Source organism: Strongylocentrotus purpuratus, unplaced genomic scaffold, assembly GCF_000002235.5.
Source record: "Strongylocentrotus purpuratus isolate Spur 01 unplaced genomic scaffold, Spur_5.0 spur5_scaffold_3, whole genome shotgun sequence".
NCBI classification, from domain to species: domain Eukaryota; kingdom Metazoa; phylum Echinodermata; class Echinoidea; order Camarodonta; family Strongylocentrotidae; genus Strongylocentrotus; species Strongylocentrotus purpuratus.
In genome coordinates this window covers 8,313,218-8,335,709 of record NW_022145609.1, presented here as the reverse complement: position 1 = coordinate 8,335,709, position 22,492 = coordinate 8,313,218, and the positions used below count along the sequence as shown (strand labels likewise).

General features: G+C 36.6%; 3 protein-coding genes across 4 annotated transcripts in view; 1 reads left to right on the top strand and 2 right to left on the bottom strand.

The window, feature by feature from the left end:
* Positions 1-6,868, bottom strand: part of LOC100891819 (phospholipid-transporting ATPase ABCA1) — a 74,096-nt gene extending 67,228 nt beyond the window's left edge. For both annotated transcript variants that reach the window (XM_030996818.1, XM_030996819.1), the window contains exons 1-2: positions 6,695-6,868; positions 5,351-5,553 (exon numbers count right to left, since the gene is read on the bottom strand). In XM_030996818.1, the coding sequence (XP_030852678.1) occupies positions 5,351-5,416 (66 nt within the window). In that variant the 5' untranslated portion in view covers positions 5,417-5,553; positions 6,695-6,868. The remainder of the gene's footprint in view (positions 1-5,350; positions 5,554-6,694) is intronic.
* A 3,494-nt stretch (positions 6,869-10,362) lies between these two features.
* Positions 10,363-12,716, top strand: LOC591304 (tctex1 domain-containing protein 1-B). Its single transcript, XM_003726056.3, has one exon. The coding sequence runs from the start codon at positions 10,952-10,954 to the stop codon at positions 11,777-11,779; it is 828 nt and encodes a 275-aa protein (XP_003726104.2). The 5' UTR covers positions 10,363-10,951; the 3' UTR covers positions 11,780-12,716.
* Positions 12,717-16,520: 3,804 nt separating this feature from the next.
* Positions 16,521-21,488, bottom strand: LOC115918994 (phospholipid phosphatase-related protein type 1-like). The gene is made up of 6 exons (XM_030996544.1): positions 21,208-21,488; positions 20,546-20,684; positions 19,806-19,989; positions 19,067-19,124; positions 18,048-18,224; positions 16,521-16,924 (listed from the first exon to the last, which is right to left on the bottom strand). The coding sequence occupies exons 1-6, from the start codon at positions 21,469-21,471 to the stop codon at positions 16,736-16,738; spliced, it is 1,011 nt and encodes a 336-aa protein (XP_030852404.1). The 5' UTR covers positions 21,472-21,488; the 3' UTR covers positions 16,521-16,735.
* Positions 21,489-22,492: the final 1,004 nt, after the last annotated feature.

Genomic DNA, 22,492 nt, shown 5'->3' with positions numbered 1-22,492 from the left:
TTCTTTTCAAATTTGAATTTTGTAACTGACATCTCTTTATTCACCTCGCTTTTTGTGTACAAAATGAGCCCTTATTTTCATGCATAGAGAGAAAACAAAAGCGGCTTTTGATTTGAAATTCCAAATTCATCTTCCTTCTACAGATGAATTTTGAAATAAGTTTTAGAGGGTTTGCAAACATACATGTATGCTAATAGGGAATCTAAGGTCTACACAATGTACGGTACATACTCTAAAAAAAATTGAGTGATCACGGACGTCACTCCTCCGGAGAGTGAAAATGTAGTGAAAAATAGAGTGAACATTCACTCTTTTCTTCTTAGAGAGCACTCTAAAATCAATCGATTTTCACTCCTAAACAAGTGATCACGGATGTCACTCCCAAGAAAGTGAAAATAGAGTGAAAAATCACTCTTTTTTTTTTAAAGAGAGTACTAACCTCCTTATTTCAATTCACTTCGGTTGAAAAAGAACAAGAAATTGGAATTCTAAAAAGTTTTGGTATAAATCTCATCGGGTCATTGGGACAATTTTTTTTTTTGGGGGGGGGGGGAGGGGGCTGATACTTTGTAAGCTTACAATTTTTACGAAACATACACATGTACAATATCCAGGGTATGTAAAGTTATTGGCCCGAATTCACAAAGCAAGGTTTGAGCTCAAACCTCCTTTTGTTTCGCCAAACCTCCTTTTGTCTGGTTTGTAAATAACAAAAGGAGGTTTGGCGAAACAAAAGGAGGTTTGAGCTCAAACCTTGGTCTGCAGCTCAAACCTTGCTTTGTGAATTCGGGCCCTTGAGGCTAAATGCAGTGTATTGTACCATGTCTGTGGGTCATGGTTAAACTTTTTTGGTTGAAGAAAGAAATCCAGGGCCCTGCTTCATGAAGCTTGTTATCAATAACAAATTACAATAATTGTTATAAGCTACTGAAATCCTTGCATTTGATTGGTTGAGAGCAAATTTGTCATAGTATCTTAGCATTTGTTATTGACTAAAAGTTTTATGATACAGGCTCCAGTTTAATGATCACCATGACATAATGAACTTTGGCCAATACATTCAGTACATTCAGTACATTGTACAATGTAGCACATGTACAGTGTATGTACAACCTGTGCAAAACTTAGGCTGATATATTGGGTATCTACTGTATATACTGATTTGATGTTTGAACAATGGAAAACGATTGCCTTTGACTTGGTTTGTGTTTTTTCCCATGTTTGAAGGTCTACATGTAGCTGAACATGTAGCAATCGTACTTCAAAGTTCATTCTATCATAAATGAACAGAAGTTTAACTTCAGTGGGACAATTGGGTTTGAAAATTGTTTGGAACATCTATCACTGTTTTATTTTCATGACATTGCTGAGTATGATCATATGTACATTAATTAACTGTAGTGCTGCCCCTCACCCCTCACCCCTCTCACTCACAAACTCCAGCTCCTACAGTGCAATTTCAGTATTTTTTAAGTATACACAGATTGTATATATGTGTCTTTTGTAAATAATTAAAGACCCTTCTATACAAATATGGCCAAGACTCATGTGAAGTACACTATAAGACAGTAGTAGACAAAGGAGGCAGCTGGTGCTGGTTGGACATGCCTAGATCCCCAAGTACCTGAGGCACTACAAAAAAAAAAAACATTTACACAAATACTGTAGGTTTTCTAATTTATGTATCATTGCAAATCCTGAGAGTAACCAGGGAGTCTATCAACTCCCTTGAGTAACTAAAAACTGGACTGAACAAAAGGCACTTTCGCTTGCTTATTTTGAAATCAGAAAGGACCAGTTGATGATTGACATCATAACTACAATGTATTGTAATGCACACTTCCTCTTGAGGATAGAGTTGTAAACAGAGCTGGCTATCTCAATTCTCAACAACAATTCTGTGTTTGCTTTCTCACGATATTCATCTAGCTCTACCCCCTTCCCCTTCATATAGGCCTAACCAGTGTATCTTTTAATTTGAATGTAAAAGAAGAGAAAGAAATCCGGAAGTATCCATTCAATTACCAATTAAATCATATTGAATTAAGTGAAAAAGAAAAATATTGAAGCAGCCATGTACAGTACATGAAAAGTTGGGCTGTTATTCTACATGTACGTATGTGATTTTTGCTCTAAAAAGGACTTTCACTTTTATGATATTGCACCACAACAGGAAACTCTCTGTATGGTTTCATATTCCATACCAGGAAAAGTGAACTCCTCTCTTCAGGAGAAAGTTGAATTTCTTTGTGCTTGGAAACCAGATGGCTGACCCCTGATGAGTGCATGGAGGATTTCATCAGACTGGTCACAGCTAGAGCAATGGCGATTTTAACCAGTCAGACTAGACTGTACAGTATTGTAATGAATGATTCATACACAAACAGGGAATCCCTGGGTGCTCAGACACTTGGTCTGGCGTCTTTTGATCAGGGCTTTATTTTGTTGAAGTTGGAAGATGTATAATACATGTACATTAGGGTTAGGATTGTAACTGCATTTGGGTTTGGTTTGGTAACTTTGGTTTGGTATTATTTGGTTTAGAGGTACTGTACATAAATGTGCACAAAGGGTTTAATACCGTACATGTAGGTATGCAGGTATACATGAACATCTTAAGTTGGATCCTAATAGTTTGGAATTCTAAACTAAACTGCATATGACCACGTTGCCAGAGCAAGAGTTGTAAAATCAATCCCTGCAATGATGATTGTATGCAAAATTTGCAAAATACATCCTTCAAAAGTACTTTTCCTACAATCTGTAACAGAATCAATTTTATTACCTACACGCAGTGAAAACCGGAAATCCTAGGCTAAAGAGTAACTAAGACCTTTTTTGTTTAAATGTTGAACAAACAACAAATTGTATCCTGTTTGTGTACTCTTAAAGAGGAAAGACCTTTTTCAGTTAAGTGGTGGAACAAAAAGAATTGCATCCTGGTACTGTACTCAGGTTGTGCATGCATGTACAAGTATGTAAATAGCATCTCTTGGCTATTCAAAGATAAAACCACCAATCAACAAAGCTATTACAACTACTGTGTACAGTACATGTACATGTACATGTATTTGGACAAGAAGTCTATGCTGGTGTAGAAAAATAGTACAAACCGAGTAGGCCTACTGTACATGTATGGGAGAATATGTGAGATACATACATGCACAAGTCCTGTATCATGTAAACGTTTATGAATATGAGTCTACATACATGTACAGTACATGTAGACAGCTCCATATGCATGGACACAAATGTGTGTAAGATCCATATTGATAATTGATATACTACCCTCACCTACCGGTATGATAAAATATGTTTGTGTCTTTGTGGTTACAATGTAAAAAGTGTATCATCCCGACCATCATCCCGACCATCAAAACATCCAGTGGTCATTCTTAAAGAGGAAGGCCAAATAAAGGGATTCTCAATGCCTTTCTGGTCACAGACGACTCACACCATCTGATTTACTTCTACAAGACTCTCATATATACATGTATATCCAGATAACTTGCACAATGCATGAGTCACTAATTTGGGTGGACATAAAACCATCAATACTACAGTGTACCTCCAAATAGTACAGTTGTGTTGTGGAGACCAACAGTGACAATATATTTTTGTATACAAGTATATGACACAATTTTGCCAGTATTTTCTGTAAAGACTATTTCTTCTGGGCTGCAATTTTGTGTCCACTGTGTACAATATGAAGGCTAAGATTACTAGCTATTAAAGACGAAAATACATGAACACATTACATGTAAACATTTAAATGTAATCATTTCTTTGCAGGTCATTGTGTTACCTACTTTAATGGCTCAGGCTAGTGTCTACGTACACAGATAAAAAACAACAAACTTGAGGGTATATCTAAATTTTGATACTGAAAACACAAAGAAAATATATTGCCTGTACCCTCTTCTATACGATAATAGTGAATTTTCTTTGTTTGCAAGTCAAGTAATGGACACCACCAGCCTGCTCAGCTGGTCATAAAATGAATCATAAATCTGTCTGAGCCTGAGGTCTATCTCTGATTTGCAGGCACAAACATCCCACTGAGAATAGACCAATTCAGGTTTAACATTACGGTACTGCAATGACCCCGAATATCCACAGATCTTCAAAACATGAAGAGGTCCCACTTTGTACATTTTTAAATAACCACTCCTACAGCGATGGAGGTGCTTTATAAATAGCCTTTGTTTCCCCTTTGCAAAGAATACTTCCACATGTGTAAGGAATGCACTGAATGTGCATGAATGAATAATGATTACATGACTTTCATAAGCATGTATCCAGTATTTCGTCTCTGTGTATTTCAAAAATTGTTCTGCAATGACCTTTATCTGCTCATGCTCAGACTGCAACCGTGAACTGGCTTATAACCATCCACACTATATCGTCTACAACTATACAGGTACATGTACACAAATTTACATGTACATGCACATGTTCACCTAGAGATGGATATCTAGACAGTTATTTCTTTATTTTGTATCAAATATTTAGTAGGGGGGGGGGGGGGCAAACCAATTCCTTAAAGCTTATCTGCCGTAGTTTACAGGAGGGATTAGAGCGCCTTGCAAGGTCACTGGACAGGTGGTTATCTCATCAACTCAGCTCTCAGTTAAATAAGAAAAAAAGGATCATGGGGGACTAATGGTCACCGATTAGGCATTGTTTGTTATATAGAGGGCGGAAGTAGCTACAAGTAGTGCAGTGGGCCTTTAAATGATAATTCATGATCATCTAATTAGTCTCAAACAGAATACATACATGTACACTGTACATACATTTTTTTTTCTCCAATCATTGTGACCTGTAAATGTGCACATTGCACCATGTGTCATCAGAATGATCAGATGACCTTTTTGGGTCTAAACTCTTAGGTACAGTAATTGAGGTTAATTTTGCACACACAATTCCAGATGGACAAAGACAGAGTTTGACCTTTTATAGTTTTCTCAAATCAAATTTTCAGGCAATGTGCATATACAGATCTCCAGATTTATGTATTCTACAAACTACTATTGCTGTACACAGGAATTCTGAACATCAATGGGATATTGTTGGGAAAAAAGGCCTATCGGTATATACATGTAGTTTTAATCCTAGCCAATTTCTGCCAGATACAGAACTTATGACTTGTTAATAGACTACTAGATATCTGGTTAAAAACCTGAAATGTTTGAATCACTATACTATTAAGCTACTGAACATGTAAATAAAGGAAATAGAAAAATGCATGACACCCACAAAAAGACCTCAAAACCTCAATTCATGAGGATGAAACAATTAACATTTCAGACATTCATTGTCACTCAAATTTTTCAACATCCTGGCTTACCTTTTGTCTTTTTCTGGACGTGAAGTTTTTCCAGACCAAGAGATACAGCTGCATCAGGAACCCCATATTCAACTCTTTCCTTCCTGAGTTACCACAATTCAACTATCACTCCGCTATACGCCAGTACGTCTCGGCAACTAGCAAGAAACAATATGTCCTTCAAAACGACCTTTCACACTAATCTCTTATCTCCCATTGGAGTACTGCAAGGAAAGAAAGAGAGAGAGAGAGGGGAAAAAATATCAAAAATATGAAAATTGTTGGTTTAAAGAATCAATGTCCTGATCCCTCGATAAATATGAAATTTACTGTTGGGCTCTAAAACTAATTACTTAGCAGAATTTGAATCATAGTTCTACTGCAATGCTGCCGTATTGTACATACTATAATACTGCTGTATTGCTGCCGTATTGTTCATTTACTTTTCTATTAGAAAAAAAGTGAAGGGCTCCAGCTCTCGAACCCCCTCATTCAACAATTAACCCCTGCTTCATTTTACCCTAACCCTAACTCGAACCCTAATCCTAAACCTAAACCTAACCCTTAAACCTGTAAAAACTGATCATTTTCGCAGCAAGGCCAAGTTGTGTCGAGGTCGGAGCTAGCCCAACCCCCTTCCAATGATCATTCTCCCATTAAACATTGTTTTTTTAAATACCACTACAAAGTAATTCAACATCATGTTTAAGGAATTAATTCAAAATAATTCTATTGAGAAGTCAATTTATTTGAGTAGATCTAGATCTAGATCTAGATTTAAGAAGAGTGCCATGCATGTATCAACCAACTCCTCTGATTTAAACAAAAATAATTGTGGACATCATCGGAAAGACAAGATAGAATTCAATTATCTCAATTCTAATTTGTCTTCTTCTAAAGAAGCAAAAAATTTAATTCATCAAAATGATTCAAAATTTCAATGATCATGATTCAATATTTTAATAACAAAATCTTAAAAAGTTTAATTTTAATTTTTGTTCAAGTAATAAGTACGACACTTGAATTTGAAACATGCAGGCTACCTTATAAATAAACTGAGTTCAGCCTCCGTCATGTAAGTACAGAGGCAAGGGCAAAAATATGTTTATGAAACAAGCTGACTGCTCCGTTTTGCTTTCTACTAGTACTACATAGACCACCGCAGAGTTTCGGGGTGAAGGGTACCTGGCACACGGTATCGCTCGAATTACACGTGAACCTCTGCTCGCTGTTGCGTGGCATGAGGCATGACAGAGCACAATCCTCCTCATCGCTCCACACATGCAAAGACAGCTACAGATAGCAACTCGCTCTCGCCAAATAAATAGACATCATTAAAAAAGGACCCGGAAACTGATATCTTACCTGAAAAAACATGAAGGAATACGATGATTTTCAAGCGAAACATCACAAGAACTTCCGTGTTATCATCTCTTACTCCCGAGTTGTTGTTTTTCGTTTTCCTCTATTTCACGAACAATGGATCATGCCTGCATACAAGTCGTGTTGCGTAAGCTACCAAAATATCTCAGAGATAAAAACCGCGACCGGCTGATTGATGTAAACATTACAACTCATGAGACAAGAGATGGCGATATACTAGTACCGTATGTTACTTTTGCAGAGCTACTAGTATTTTGAGAGTCACGGTTCACATATTTCTATATTTTAAAACTATATATCTCAATGGTCAGAGAATACATCTGTGAATGAAAGTTATTTCCCCCTTCCCGACAAACCATAACATAATGAGCGGGGGGGGGGGGGGGTGTAGCGGGGTTGTAGCCCCCCCCCCAAGTTCTCGATCTTCTCCCTGTTCTTTTTCTTTATCTTCTTATTTTCGTTTTTCTTTTTTTTCCTTGTTCTTCTTCTTCTTCTTCTTCTTCTTCTTCTTCTTCTTCTTCTTCTTCTTCTTCTTCTTCTTCTTCTTCTTCTTCTTCTTCTTCTTCTTCTTCTACTTCTTCTTCTTCTACTTCTTCTATCTTCTCCTCCTTCTTCTTCTTCATTTTCAAGAGCTTCCCTTTTTAAATATCGAGCGGAGTATGACATAGCTTCAATAAATTAGGTAAACATTGTATTGTCACCACCACCTTCGTTTTATTTTTCACATCACCTAGCTAGTTAGGCTTTTTAGCTTCAAGTAGCTTTCAACGCCAATATTGGACATTGATTCATGACCCCTTCCCCATCAGTCACTATTATCAACGATTATTGACCCGTGCAAACAAAACTGTATTTGAACAAGAATTACAACCGTAGTTTTCAGGTGAAAATTGTGATGTCTATGCTAATGGTAAGGTTTTGTTTCTTCAGAGAAAGTTGACGTTGTTGAGAATTTGTATGCATTTTTCTTGAAGATTCACAATCAAGTAAACAAAACAATTAATTAGTAAAATCTTATCAAGATAGTAACACAAATTATTTAATCGCAAACCTTTATAAGAAACAATAGAGTAGGTATATTTGGTATTGATGCTTAGTTCATTTTGTGACAGTTAGTTTTGTTATAAAACCAAAAATCATAAAATAATCAAACCAATTATGTTAAATCCATTGATAGTATTTCCAGGAGCGACAACCCCATACTTTAAAGGTACTATGTCCCTTTTGCAGCCAAACTCAAATTCTAGAACTTTACAGGAATTATGAATATGTCATGTATGTCCTATCTGTGAAATTTAAAGGTTAGCAGTGTCCTAATATTCAAATTATGCAAGGAAACATGTTTACCTGCTAGGCCTCACTGTCTGACACTATTGAGTGGCTGACTGGCTTTTTTTCTTCTTGGTCAACATACATAAATGAGCATTTGTCTACATCAATAACCCATTCTTGTGATGGCCAAAATTAAACTGATTGAATCTTTCCGTAGCATAAAACGTATGACCATTCAGTACAATGGTCTGAAAATCAAGACTATTACTTATTGGCTCTATAGCTCCTAAGTCGATTTGACAACTAATAGTTGTTATTTTCCCACTTGAAGACATTTTCAAACCCTACCTTTTTTAGGGAAGTTCGAGTATTATCTTTCAAATGCCGTTGGAATTTAACTTTTTCATTTTTTTGGCCTGCAAATGGGACATAGTACCTTTAACCCTAAAAAGGCCGGGCTATTTGAGGTCTTAGTACGGCCGGGGGAGGGGGGGGGGGGGCATTATGGCCCTCCTTAAGATCTCGGCCGCAAAGAGGCCGATTGCCGCGAAAATTTGCACGCATGTCAAGTGAAGTGTATAGAATAATATGATAATTTCATTTTTTTGAAAAATTCACTAATTTGCATATTTATGGTAATTTATGCAAATAAAGTCATAAAAATCACATTTTTACCCATAAATCATATATTATTCATATTTAAGCATTTCTTTTCACTACATAATTCATTAGACCATTCTGAATAATAATACGACAAAAAATTTGGAAGAGCCAGCTTATTCCTTATGTTATCCCTTGTTTTGATAATTTCTCATTGTTTTTTTTAACTTATGTATTTCATTGTTTTTGTGGTTTTATTTCATCTCTCTCTACAATTCAACTATTTGACTCCAAAAACAACCACCTAAACTTCAAACAAGACCCAATAACCCATGTTTGATCTGTTTTGAGGAAAAATGACTTTTCCATACGTTTTGTACACAAATCACGAAAATGAGTGATTTTCGGGCTGACATGCAAAGACAAAAGGTCACGTGACCTTGTAACCGTAGGTCCGATTTTCAAAAAAATTCTTTTGAAAGTTGCGCAAGACTCGAAAAAAAAAAAGTCAGCTAGCGGCGGGGCGTCATCCATATGCGTTCCCGAGCAATCGGAAAAATCGTGGAGGAGGGGGGGGGGGCATAATGCCCCCCGGCCTTATTAGGGTTAAAGAACATTAACAACATATTATTTCACCATATATATTAGTATTCCCTTCAATAAAAGAAATATCAGGTATCTGTGTAAGGCAAAAATATTTTTAGATAATACAACTATTATTCTTCATTATAATTAATTCATAAGTTACTGCATGTATATATTGAAAAATAGGTTTTTGCTTAATATTTGCCTCTTTAAGTTCTAAGGAATAGCTCGGAGCGTTGTGATAGTAGATAAAGTTCGCCAACAAAAGGGAAACGATAATACCTACAGTTCTTTCGGTGACACGAAGAATCAGAACACGCAGTGCACCATTATCCCTTAAACAAACCTGAGGGGAAATCTTTCTTTTCTAAAATGTTAAGTGCATACTTATCCTTGTCCAGTCCAAACATTAACAGACCCGTTTTCACAGAATACACTGAACAAGAATCCCTTCTTCTGCAGAAGGTATGGGTTGCATATTTGCAGGAATATTCAAAAGGGTCTACGTTTATTTTCACGGGGCAAGCGCGTAACTAGGATTTTTTTTAAGGGGCGGTAGTGAGCACGCTCCCTAAGGGGTGGGTGCAGGGCAGGAGAACCTTTGACGTTCCATTAAATTATTAAAGAAAGAAAACGATTCGTTGTACCATTCTCGACTCTCATAAAATCCTTGTCTTTTTGAATTGTTCAAAAACGTTTCTTTGTCAGCTCATTTTCTCCCTACGTCCATTAACTTTTTTCTCTCCTCTCTCTCTCTCTCTCTCTCTTCTTTTTTTTGGCCGGCGTTGTTGTTGTTGTTGTTTTGTGTGTTTTTTTTTTTGGGGGGGGGCGGTGGGGACGGTCGCCCCCTCCCCCTGGGTACGCTCATGTCACGGGGGAATATTTTTTGCAATCTAACAAGAACCCACTATTATTATTATTATTATTATTATTATTATTATTATTATTATTATGTATGTATAAAGTCTGTGTACATTATTTGAAATATCAACAAAATTTCCTCAAATGTATAATTAAACCGGGACATGTTTAATCTTTAATTCAGCATCTGTTTCTGAAGTCACTTAGTGTCAAAATGTAAATTTATCCTATAGGAACTTAAATGAGTTTGGGAAACATGTTGTGAAGCCGGGTCCTCGCAGACGAGCGAAGCCGTTCCAAAATGCTAAGCTTGTTTTTCGCGCTTTTCAGAACTGATGTTCATTGCCCAACGAAACTTGATCTGTATACATGAGCAGTTGCTCTTGAAACGGCGTATCAGGGAAGACACTCAATAGGTGAATGGAATTTGTTGGTGTGATATGAGTTTGTGGACGCCTCCGTCCATGAGAACCCAAACATTTGTTTCGACGACGAGAGATCAGTTAACATAATGTGATCGCCTTTTAGCGAGGTATTAAGTGAAAATTAACGACGTCGGTTTCCACGATCATTTTTATTCACTCTCTTTCTTTGCTACGGTCGCCACAAGCCTCATCTATTTTATTACTCTGACAATTTTGCAATTGAACTTATAAAGATACGAAGAGAATGTTGCCTGAAACACTTTTTCATTTCAAAAGAAAATTAAGACTTGAAAAGGAATATAATCATCATTGAAGATTTTGGATTGAGTTTCTTAATTGTGATAGCATGATTATTAGCCTGCGGGATCTGTAACCTCCAACTCTACAACATTATCCGGTTGCTATAACAACTAATTGTACCGTTCCCTTCAAAGCACGCCTGGATAGCTGCCCTCATGTTTTGAATCTCACATCGTTTATTAAAGGATTTTACAGGATGAGCACCCGTGCAAGAAAGTCACCGAGTGCGTCGTCCAGTTCGTCACGAATGATGTCTGCTGGGGGTAGAAAAAAGGCTCCACAATCGACCACAAAGTCATCGACCGCGTCGACAACGAAAGGCAGCATGCCACAGCGGAAGGTATCACGAACCAACGACCAAGTCGCACCAACGACCGCTAGAAAGATAAGCGTAGCTTCCAATGCGTCATCGCACTCAAGAAAGATGTCCGCCGCTGCGGGGGTCAACCAGGGATCCGCGTCGTCTACTAAAAAGAAGCCCGGCGAAGGCGGAGAAGACATGATGAATTTGAAACAAAGTTTTCAGAGTTTGATGATCGCCAAGCGCATGGCGAGATCGCTTCGTCAGCGGACGTCTCAACGACTCGCTGATCGACGAGGAGTCAGCTTCGTGTCGTACATGGATCGTCCTCGCCGTCGATCACCAAGCGCGAAGCACCTCCCACAGATCGAAAACACGTACCAGCTCGAGCCTCGAGAGCTGTTCTCGAGCTATGTCCGCGTCATTCGTGACATCATAGAAAGCACGGTCGAGTCTCGACTCACCGGGATGAAGTACGATCCGAAGCTGTGTTCGAAGGAGGCGGAGGAGCTGTCAGAGATCATCAAGGAACGTGTGAAGACCCTCGACATCGATCGGTACAAGCTGATTACCCTGGTACACATTGGTAAGATGCACGGCCAGGGGCTGCAGGTTTGTAGCAGGAATTCGTGGGACCCAGCCAGGGATTCGTTTGTGAGTTACCGCTTCCAAAATGCATCCGTCTTCTGCGTGGCAACGATTTACGGTGTCTACTTCGAATGAGATCCAAACACAATTTAGTCCTACTTTTAGCATTGATGTTGGGATTGATTATCGCTTTAAGCATATGAAAATTATTTAAAATCTTATTTGATAGACTTACAAAGAACAAAAGAAGCACTTCAAAGATTGAACCTGTTTTGTAACGGTTTCATATATATCAAAGCAAAAGAGAGACCTTAGGAAGAACATTGTACCAGTGAAATTCGAACTTTGGATGGTGGAAATTTTCGTCGATTTTGAATGTGATTAATCTCTTGCCATAACTAAGGATTATCCAATTCTTAATTGCATAATTCACATTCTTTAACGTTTAATATTGCAATTGTTTTGTTCTTTCTAATGAGCACGAAACCATTTAATGGTTTATCAACTTGATGTGAATGATCGCAGCCATTCAGTTGTATGTAACCCCTATAGTAATAGAAGCACATCATGTTTAATTTTCTAATGTAGATATTTTTTCTTCTTGAAAACTCTGAGCACAATGTTCAACAGATTACGAATCTAAATTATGTGTATCCTCAATATCCAATTATGTTTTTTAGGCCTAGACCTAATCAATTTTAAAAGGGAGAAGAATCGCAGGGGAAGAGAAAAGCATCATTGTTCACTGATTTATCAACTGAAATGTACCATATTATGACGAAAATGATTTCCGAGCGTATCAATATAGCGTTTATGGGCTTTGATTTCAATGCTCCACAATTTCTAAATACGAATTTGATGAGGAAAACACTCGCTTACATAGATAATCGCTTAGAAGAGTATAATTAAATTGTATGATTTACTTGGATCGATAACAAATAAATAAGCAACAGCAAATGCATGATTGTTTTTTCCCTTTTAAAATTTAGTTGATATATATTGTTCTTATCAGGGCAGTAATTACTGTTATTTAGAGCACTTATCCTTGGACATGGTATTGTATGGTGTATAATGATAATACACCAGGCGAGTTGACGGATACTGTATTCTGAACGTAATTGCTTCATGTTGCTTAGCGACGTAACCAAGGCCTGGTAGGAATTCTCCTTCATAGAACACGAATTACTGATGGTTATCAGCCCGACATGTCAAAGTATGACATAATGACATTGTATAAATACATTTAAGAATATGACATCAAAACAATGACATGAATGGGCCTCGATTTTGTTATCATGTCAAGAGACAAATATTGATTCTCCTTCACCATGTTCATTATTATAAGGAACGGAGTAGAGCATTGTGTTCTACTTTGAATAGGAGTAATCTCGGGGTAAAGAAAGATCCCCTATTAAAGTTCGTTTTTAATACTTTGTGCACATTGAGAATGCAACTTGCTCTCTCTATTTGTTTTCTCGCTTTCTCCCCCATCTCCCCCTCTCTCTCGTGCTCTCTCTTTCTCTTTCTATATCTCTTTCTCTCTTTCTCTCTCTCTCACACACACATACACATACACACACACACACACACACCCTCTCTGCTCTCATCCCTCTCTCTCCATATCTTTCCCTTTATCTTTCAGTCTCTCACACTGTTCTCTCATTCGTTTTCTTTCGTCCATCTTCTAGTGCTTCTCTTTCCTCTCCTTCACCCTCTTTCTTTATGTCAGTCTCTTTCTTCCTCTTTCCCCTCCTCCCCCTCCCTCCTCCTTCTTCTTCTCTCTCTCTCTGTCTGTCCCTCCTTCTGCTCGCTTCCCACTCTCTTTACCATATTCCTTCCACTCATTTTCATACACTATGTCCCACTGTCTGGCTCTGCCTCGTCTCTTTAACCAATGCTTTTTAGAACGTTCGGTAGATTTCTCGAGATATAGGAACGAAAATTAAGATTTTGAAGGTATAACAGATGAATTAATTGTTTCTTTGTTGTTGTAATGATCACCATTTAGAGCCTTATTATTTTAATTGTTTCGTTTTACCAAAGTAGAAATCAACATGAAAAAAAATCTTGTTTTAATTAAATTCAAAATCGATGTCTTCAAACATAATTTGTCTATAATAAAGAAGATACGAAAAGGTGTAAAATTTATAAGTCTATTTTTATTAATCCAAACAATATTCACTTTTGTGATGACAGACGACATTGCAACAAGCATGTTCCGTCTTAATTTCGTTAATGGATAAAACGGTTGATGAAACCATGGACCTATAGGTCCATGATGAAACAGAGCATTCAGTCGCCAATATCCAACTTTAAAGGTGGGCCGGGGGGGGGGGTGTTATCGCCCAGCTTTAATGACGGGTTACTTATTAAAACTACTTTGTATGATAGCACATTATGCATGTAATCCTAATTGCATATATAATTTTTTTATCGGAGAAGCATGGAAAGCTTTTAAAAACTTCCAAGACAACGGTTTGTTGTATGAATGTGCATAAACAAATCACGGTCTTTTTAGTATCACTGTTGAATGAAATATTACAATAAAACATTTAACAGTATATGAGAAATGACGATAGAATACCTTGTAGATGAATCAAATCATGAGTGAAATTATTTTACTATACAATGCATGTAAATAACAGTTTTGAAAAAAGAGTTCAAGTACCAACATGTATACTGAATTGCAAATAAAATTTGATTATTAAGTGTAAATAAGCAGATTAAAAAAAAATCAATCTTAGACTTGGAGAATTGGAGAAGAAAGTTAACGAAGGGAGAAAAGCATATTGACTGAATGACGAAATGAAAGGAAGAATATATACAAAAGAATGAGGGATTCAAGGGAGAGAAGAGTAAGTAGAACAAGAGATATAATTAGAAGGAAAAGGGGGAGTCAAAGAGTGAGAGGAGAGAGAGAGAGAAAGAGAGAGAGAGAGAGAGAGAGAAAAAAAAAACAGAGAGAGAAAGAGAGAGAGAGAGAGAGAGAGAGAGAGAGAGAGAGTGGTAATTGCATAGTAAACATGTTGAGTTAATTGTGATATGTGTATTCATGTCGAACGTTTAGTGAGTATAGTTTTAATAAATATTATGAACATCTGAATTGCATGCATTAGTTTTCAGTAAAATACATCAAAAATACTGTTTGTTAATTACCCAACTTGCAATCAAACAAGTGCCTTTGTTCTTCAATTAACATTCAAATATATTCCTTTTAAATTACATCAATAATAAACATTTTTATAGATAAATAAAAATAACATACACCTCTTTCTTGAGAAATTTATGTTCCTCGTGATTCTTTTTAAACCTCCTACTTTGAAAATAAAATATTGCTACATAAATTAAGAATAACAAACAAACAAACCGATACATCGAATATAAAACCTCTCAAAAGTAATTTCAGAATGAATAACAAAGGAATAGAGACCAAAAGGAAAAGAAAAAATATTTAAAAAGGGATCATCATTTAGAACAGAGATATATATACACACATGAACATGATAATCATAGAAAGACGGACGGACTGTTATACAGAGACTGTAAACAATGACACAAACACACCCACATCAATACCGACTTACTAAGAGAGAGAGAGAGAGAGAGAGAGAGAGAGAAGGAGAGAGAAATAGAGAGAGAGAGAGAGAGAAATAGAGAGAGAGAGAGAGAGAGAGAGAGAGCGAGCGAGAGGGAGAGAGAGAGAGAGAGAGAGACATACATTCATGTGTGACAACAGTGATGGGGGGGGGGGCAAGTCAAAGAGTCACATCATCAGCTAACTCTAAATAATTAGTTAAAAATCAAAATACGATTTTAACATTATTTATTCTTCTTTAAAATCCCCAATACGTTCATTTCTCGAGTTTGTTTTGCTTATACTCTCGACATTATATAGGGTGAACCTTTGCACTTTATATGAAATTCTGTTTAGCTTCTACATGCAGCAAGTCAGTATTTTGAAGAGAAAGCCTTTATGACATTATTCAGTTTGGCCACAAACCCACACCTCTGTAATGCAGTACATGTATACATTTGAACAATAAATATATATAATATATATATATAACTATTTATATAAGTCATCAACGATCTTGCAATAGATAAGTTCTGACAAAATCTTCGGGAACGAAGCTCAGCTACACGGTCTAAGACACACAAACGCGCACACACGCATACCCACACACACACACACACGCACACACACACCGCACACGCGCGCACACATACCTGCACGCACACCATCGTTTCCACACAAACAATAGAGGATGCATTCATTACTTTATAATGGTTACAAACTAAGGTGTTACAACGCTTTCTGCAAATTATACGTTTTGATCGACAAAGCAGTTGCTCATAGATTTAGTAGTCTCTCCGTAAACTATCGCCGACAAAAGACGGATTGTGGAAGGTCGCTTGGCCATTCTGAAGAAGAAAAAAAAAGGAACAATTATGTTGTGAGTGTAATTATGCTTTCGTTTAGATAAAATGGTGGAAAAAGACATACCAACATTCGATTATTCGCTTTCAGTTACTGTTTCTGCACTTTGAAAGTGTCAACAGATGTTCTATTTTTAATCTGATAGAAAAAGAAGCACCTTATTGACTTACAGAAAGAAAGAAAAAAGAAAAAAAAAGAAAAATGTAAACTATTTTTTAAAAATGTCATCATATTCTAAAACTTGCTTCTCTGAAAAGGTACCAAATTATGCTCCAGTAGAGTCAATCAAATGGAATTCTGCAAGGTCTTTTGATCTTACTCAGGTATGAATCTATTAACATTATACTTTCTAGCTTATAATTAGCAAACATGTCTTGAATTATTATGAGGCAGATGACGATTCTGGTAAAATGAATATCTTTCATGGTGGATTAGGTAAAGATAAGTAATCGTATTGGTTATCTCGAGCAGGACTCATACCACAACACCATACCACAAATTTAGTTGAAAGCTCAACAGAATTGTCTGGCCTACTCAAGATATAGTGAAACATGGAAAAAGAACAAAAAAGATGAAGAAGAAAAAGAAGAAAAAGAATGAAAAGAAGAAGAAGAGCCACAATAACAACATACACTGCTTGGAACAGACCAAAATTAAAGGCTGCCTTCACATAAAAGAACACGACAACTCACTTGTGCAGCAAGGCTCCCATTACATGCCCGTAGTCTCGGCAATCTGATCAAGGAGAGAGGCGACGAACGCTTTGGACTGGATGATTTCTTCGGCAGGTTGTTTGGGTCATCTTGGGGGCGCTCTTCAAAACACGCCAGTACAGCAAATACCTTAAAATGTTCAAGACAATAATACGTAATCATGATATTCAAGTCGGAATATCAATATGTACAGTTTACAGGCAATGATAAAGGATAAATTGGTGTCAACTGGGAAACGGGGTAAGCAACGTCTTCTACAGAAAATAGAAAAATAGCAACATTTAAAGATTGTTCTTATTTTGCGATTATTCTGTCAAAGATATGCGATTGATACTTTAGTTGCCTTTATAGGCAAATGTTTAGGTGTTGCTGTATCTCCCACATGGTAGATGTTATAACATAACCACCAGCTTATAATTTAATTTTGAACTTAAATTTTATTTAACAGCCATCTATACTCAGAGTTTGGTTAACTGGCTTAACAGGCAAACATGAATGAGCCCTTGAATTACTTTCAAAAAGTTAGCTCAATAGCAATTTCACTACCCTTTTGTTTATCCCTTAGAAATCATGTTCGGATTACGTAATGCGTTATTGTCATGTTCTCACATTTCAATAGGTGACGCACAAGGCTACTTAAAGGTAATACAAAGTTTTGGGAAATTTTGAAAATTGGGTGGATAGTCATTCTATACAATTTTGATATATTTGGATGCCCCTTTAGATGTATTATAAGCACTAGAAAATTTAGCCCCTAAAACACTTCTGCTTTCGAGATAAATTGAATATAAAAATTTACCGGTGCTCCGGCCCGGTAAATTGTGATGAATTTCAAAAGGCGCCTAAAGCCGTACAAAATTAATGGTAGCTGCGACCATAAAAATCTCAGAATATGTAGTTGTGATATATTATTTCCAAACGGGAATAGCTAATCGGTCGATTTTAGTTGAGAAACATCGTTTCATAGCTTAATTAATATCTTGACCTTGAGAGGGAGCTATACAACATAAAGAGTTTATTATGTTATTTTTATAACTATAGACTCGATTTCAACCGCGACGACGATCGCTGAATATTGTAGGATCGCATATGCTTCCAATATGTTCATTTGAACCGAATTCATGACTTCATACCAAAACTTTGTAATACCTTTAAATCGCCTTAGGTTGATTTTTCGAAAGTAGTTTCGATCATGGTATCCACAGAAACTGCGTTAACCAATCTCTGTGTATAAATGGCTCTGGTTGCTTACCAAGTACAGCGCCACCACCATACCCAACAGGAAACCCACCGCGACATCACTCCAGTGATGCCGATACTTCGAGGCTCTTGTGATCCCCCAGAGGAGCCCTCCCGAAAGTAGACCCAAACTCGCCAGTGGGATGGGCAGCCTCGTACAGGGAATGCTCACTTGACTTGTCATGTAGGCCTGATGATACCAAGTTTCAAGTTCAAGTTCATTTTATTCAAAACCACACAAAACATGAGATAATCTTTTAAAAAAAAGAGATTGATAAAAGTACATTAATCAACATACAATTTGAATACATCACAAAATGAATGGTTTTTGGACCCCTTTAGAAGCTAAGCTGGTGAGCGTGGCCCTATAGTTAACAAAATAAAAAAACATTAAAAATATGGCAAGGTAAATAAAATGAATGTAACGTATTTACACGGAATAAATTATAAATTGAGTGATAAAGAGACATGTAGTGACATTATAATTATTTAAATTGTCGTTCGTTGGTAGCAGGTTTACCCCTCTCATTTTCATGATCTTATGGATTCACTTTTGGATATGTAGAGGAGGGAAAGTAAATAACTAAACGGAAAGGAAGCGAGGATGGGTAAGAGCGTAGAACACGGTGCATGACAAGGAAAGAGTTATTTTGTATATTGCTTGAAATAATTTGTTCAGATGACTTCTACTGTATGTATTTTAAATGAATCATTTTTTATATGTTTAATCTATCTCATGCATGCAGTACTTTTTATATTCGTGTTCATGTAACGGATGATTGATAAATTTGAATTTAATTGATTTCAATTAATAAGGATTATATCGAAAAGAATTTCACAAAAAAACTTGAATACATAGGGAATCGATAATTGAATAAATCCCTTAGTAGGAGATCGAATTGCAATCATTTTCTCGGTTTTATTAATGAAAAATTACTATACATTCTTTAGAATCAATATTACTTTTGTGGTATTACGAAAAGGTGGTGTTGCTCTTTAACATGAAGCTACCAACATAAGTGATTGTCTTACCATGGTGAAGACTGCAGCATATGAACCTAGAGATGCATGTAGCGAAGGAAATGATAGCCTGAGGAGAGAGAGGAGGAAAAAGAGATGAGAATTCCTCATGCAACTTAATTAGATCTTAACGAGGGCTGTTATCATGTCACCATAACAGGTATCCCTGCCAGCATATTTCTCTGCTGACGTAGGCTATATGAATTTTGTTTGTGTGTTGATGATATTTTTTGTCCCGCTCTGCCTTATTGAGAGCGCGAGACCTATAAAATAGTATATCTTTATTTTAAAAGTAATTTATGCTTTATGTTCATGCAGCGTCATCATCACCTTGGCAGAATGCGGATAATTATGATGTTATTTTCGTATATGTATTCATAGGTATAGTTCTAATTCTAAAGCCTAGCAAAGTGAGACAAGTCGATACATCAACAGCTATAAAATGTAATAATGATCAAAGGTGGTCTGGGGAACAGAACATGGAGATGGAAAAGAAGAAAACATCGACAAAAAAATGAAACGAAGATGAAAGTATACAAGAAAAAAGCGTTGAAAAATTCCCCCAAATCAATCATGAAATAAATAGAAAATCACATGGCATGAAAACAAATGAAAAAGACGAAGAAGCAGAAAAAAGGAAAATGAAAACGAAGAAGATTGTGAAGGGCGGGAGCAAGATGAAGAAGAAGGAGGAGGATAAGACTTAATGGATGAAGAAAGAATGAACAAACAAATAGATCATCATCCTTACCTAGCTTGTTCCAGGAGATCATCATCCCGTTTTACACACTCATAATCGGTGATGAATGTGTTGCAATCGAGAGCTGTATAGTTTGGTCGACACACGGTCAAGAAGTATGGCGTCTGTATTCCTGTAACTCTCTGTGCAGCATCGGTGATGATCCATGTGGCAAAGGCTCCACAAGCAAAGACACCTGGCAATTAAATTAAATTATATTAAATTTTAAAAAAAACTCATTAAAAACATGAAAATAATGCTAAAATACAATGAATAACAAATGGCAATATAACATATAAAATGAAAGTACATCTTAAAGCATTTAGGATACAAAATAATATCGTAAACTAGGCAGAATTTCGAAGGAAAAGCGTAATCAACTAAAAACAGAGATTGTATTTGTGTGGCTTCCTCAAAAAGAAAAAAGAAGAAAAAGAAAAGAAAGAAAAAATGCTTACATAACATGAATATCAAATAGCAAATGGCAATGGCAATATAACATATAAAATGAAATTTAATCTTAAATATCGACAAGTAATTTAAGCATTTAGGATACAGAATATTATAAGCATATCATAAATTAAGTCTAATTTTAAAGGAAAAAAAATACTCTAAAAGCAGAGCTTGTATTTGTATGGTTTTGAGAGAGACCGGGGAGGCTTGGCTAGCAAACTTATCTAAATCATCAAGGCAATCGGGTAAACTCCTTCTGCAACAAGACTTGGGTCAAACAAATTGACCTGGTAAGTTACCTGTAAATCTGAACATCCTCCTGATGACCGGGTAAAGCTTGAGAGAACAACTCTTGACGACCTTTCTCCTCCCAACCTTCATCTCAGGCGATGTCTTCTTACACGAACAGAGGGCCAGCATGCACTCTCCGTACAGGATCTGGGTTTGGAAGAATAGTGCATTCATGGGGAAGGATGATAGGGGAAGGGAGAGGGGGTTAATAATACATATTCACATTTTGTGTATGTACCCATATTGATTATCTATAATTTTACTGCAATACCTTAAGAGATGTATACTCATAGGCCTACTTCTTGTTTGGATGGTCACTTCCTAATCATAATCTTTTAGGCAGTGGTGTGAGGAACATCACCATACCAACACGAAAGGTTCACATTATGTTCTGACACGGTTGCTCCCTTTTTATGAATGAATCTAAAAATAAAATTTAAAGGATGAACAATCAACTATGGAAATAATTACAAATCCAAACATTCTTTGTAGTCTATTGAATAGTTCCTTTGCCTAATATTGGAGTCGGCTCTAGATCAGATTTTTATAAAAAAAAAAAACAGGGCGATAAACAGGACGTAAATTAGAGCTTTACCTATGGGAACAGGGTTATTCATGTACTAAGCAAATGGAAATGACAGAATTCAGTTTTCAAAGGGTTAAAGCTCACCATAATGGGCGGGGCAGCAAAACAGGTCACATAGAGCACCTCCTCCGTGAAGATATCATCCTCCAAGTAGGGCATCATCAGATTACGATCATGACACCAAAATCCACGATGAGTCGGCCCAGGGAGGTTTTCCGTGAATAGGAGGACGAACCACAGAACGACCACGCCAGCCATGCAGATGTAATCGACCGCGAGGAAACACGGGATGAGCATGGGGTTACGGGACACCATACGTGGCTCGTCGTCCACTTCATAAGGATCCATGATGTCGGTAGGGTGGTGTCTGCCTGATTGGAATGATAGGATTCATATCATGTACCCCCAATATTTTTTCGGGCTTCCATTTCCATGTTTACTCTACTATAGTATGCTTATAAATGTTGTGTAAAAATTTGCCCAGCACGAAAGCAATAATGAATGCAAAAATATTTGGACATTTAAAAAAAAAAACAATTTAGTAATGCATTGCCCTATTATGGAAAAGATATTGAATAGTCACTTAAAAATGGGTAAAATATCAACTAAGTAGGGTAAAATATAAAATGCAAAAAGTCCTCAGTGCACGTTTTACCCTGTATTTGAGTGTGGATATTCTACATATTCATTTTTCATGCTTATAATATCTCAGACTCATTCATCTAATGCACTCTCTTATACACTGCACTTATTCACACAAAATATCTTATTTCATAATATCATTATTATTCTAGTCAATTGCCACATGCTCTGATTGTACAATTTAAGCAAAATGAAAACGTATAATTTAGGCATCAAGGTAGTCAAATAAACTCATTTATTCAAACCTCTAACCGCCACTACATATAGTGTGGCGATAGGGAACTCCCTGCCGTAGGATACAATGAATATTTATACGTGTATATCCATACGATTTCTCCAGTTTCTTCCCTCTTTCTTTCCCGTTCTTAAGCATCATCAGGAACCCTTTTTGTTATAGTAGGGCTTAATCTTCCTTCCCTTAGAGCTTCTGTATTGATGCTTATATAAAATAGTTTTTCATATGTATCTGTGCTTTGTTAAGCTGTACCGTATTATTTTCTAGTTGTTGGACATCTATACCTCGCAAATTGCTTGTAAAATTACCTCTTCTTAAATTGTCTCTGATTGAATATACATGAATATCAATCATGAATTATTATCTCGAATGATACATGTTGAGTGGTCACTATATTATCTTCATGCATTCAAAAATGATAATGTATGCAGGTCCTACACTCTAAGACGCTACACAATGCCGACGTCATAACTCTTTCAATAGCACACACAC

What these genes read in the sequence shown, in the direction of transcription:
- LOC591304 (XM_003726056.3), top strand. Translation starts at nt 10,952, where the DNA reads ATGAGCACCCGTGCAAGAAAGTCACCGAGTGCGTCGTCCAGTTCGTCA.
- LOC115918994 (XM_030996544.1), bottom strand. Translation starts at nt 21,471, where the DNA reads ATGGATCCTTATGAAGTGGACGACGAGCCACGTATGGTGTCCCGTAAC. An exon ending in TTGCTGCCCCGCCCATTATG is followed by an intron (nt 20,685 to 21,207) that starts GTGAGCTTTAAC and finishes TTCCAAACCCAG; the next exon opens with ATCCTGTACGGAGAGTGCAT. An exon ending in ATGCTGCAGTCTTCACCATG is followed by an intron (nt 18,225 to 19,066) that starts GTAAGACAATCA and finishes TGGTATCATCAG; the next exon opens with GCCTACATGACAAGTCAAGT.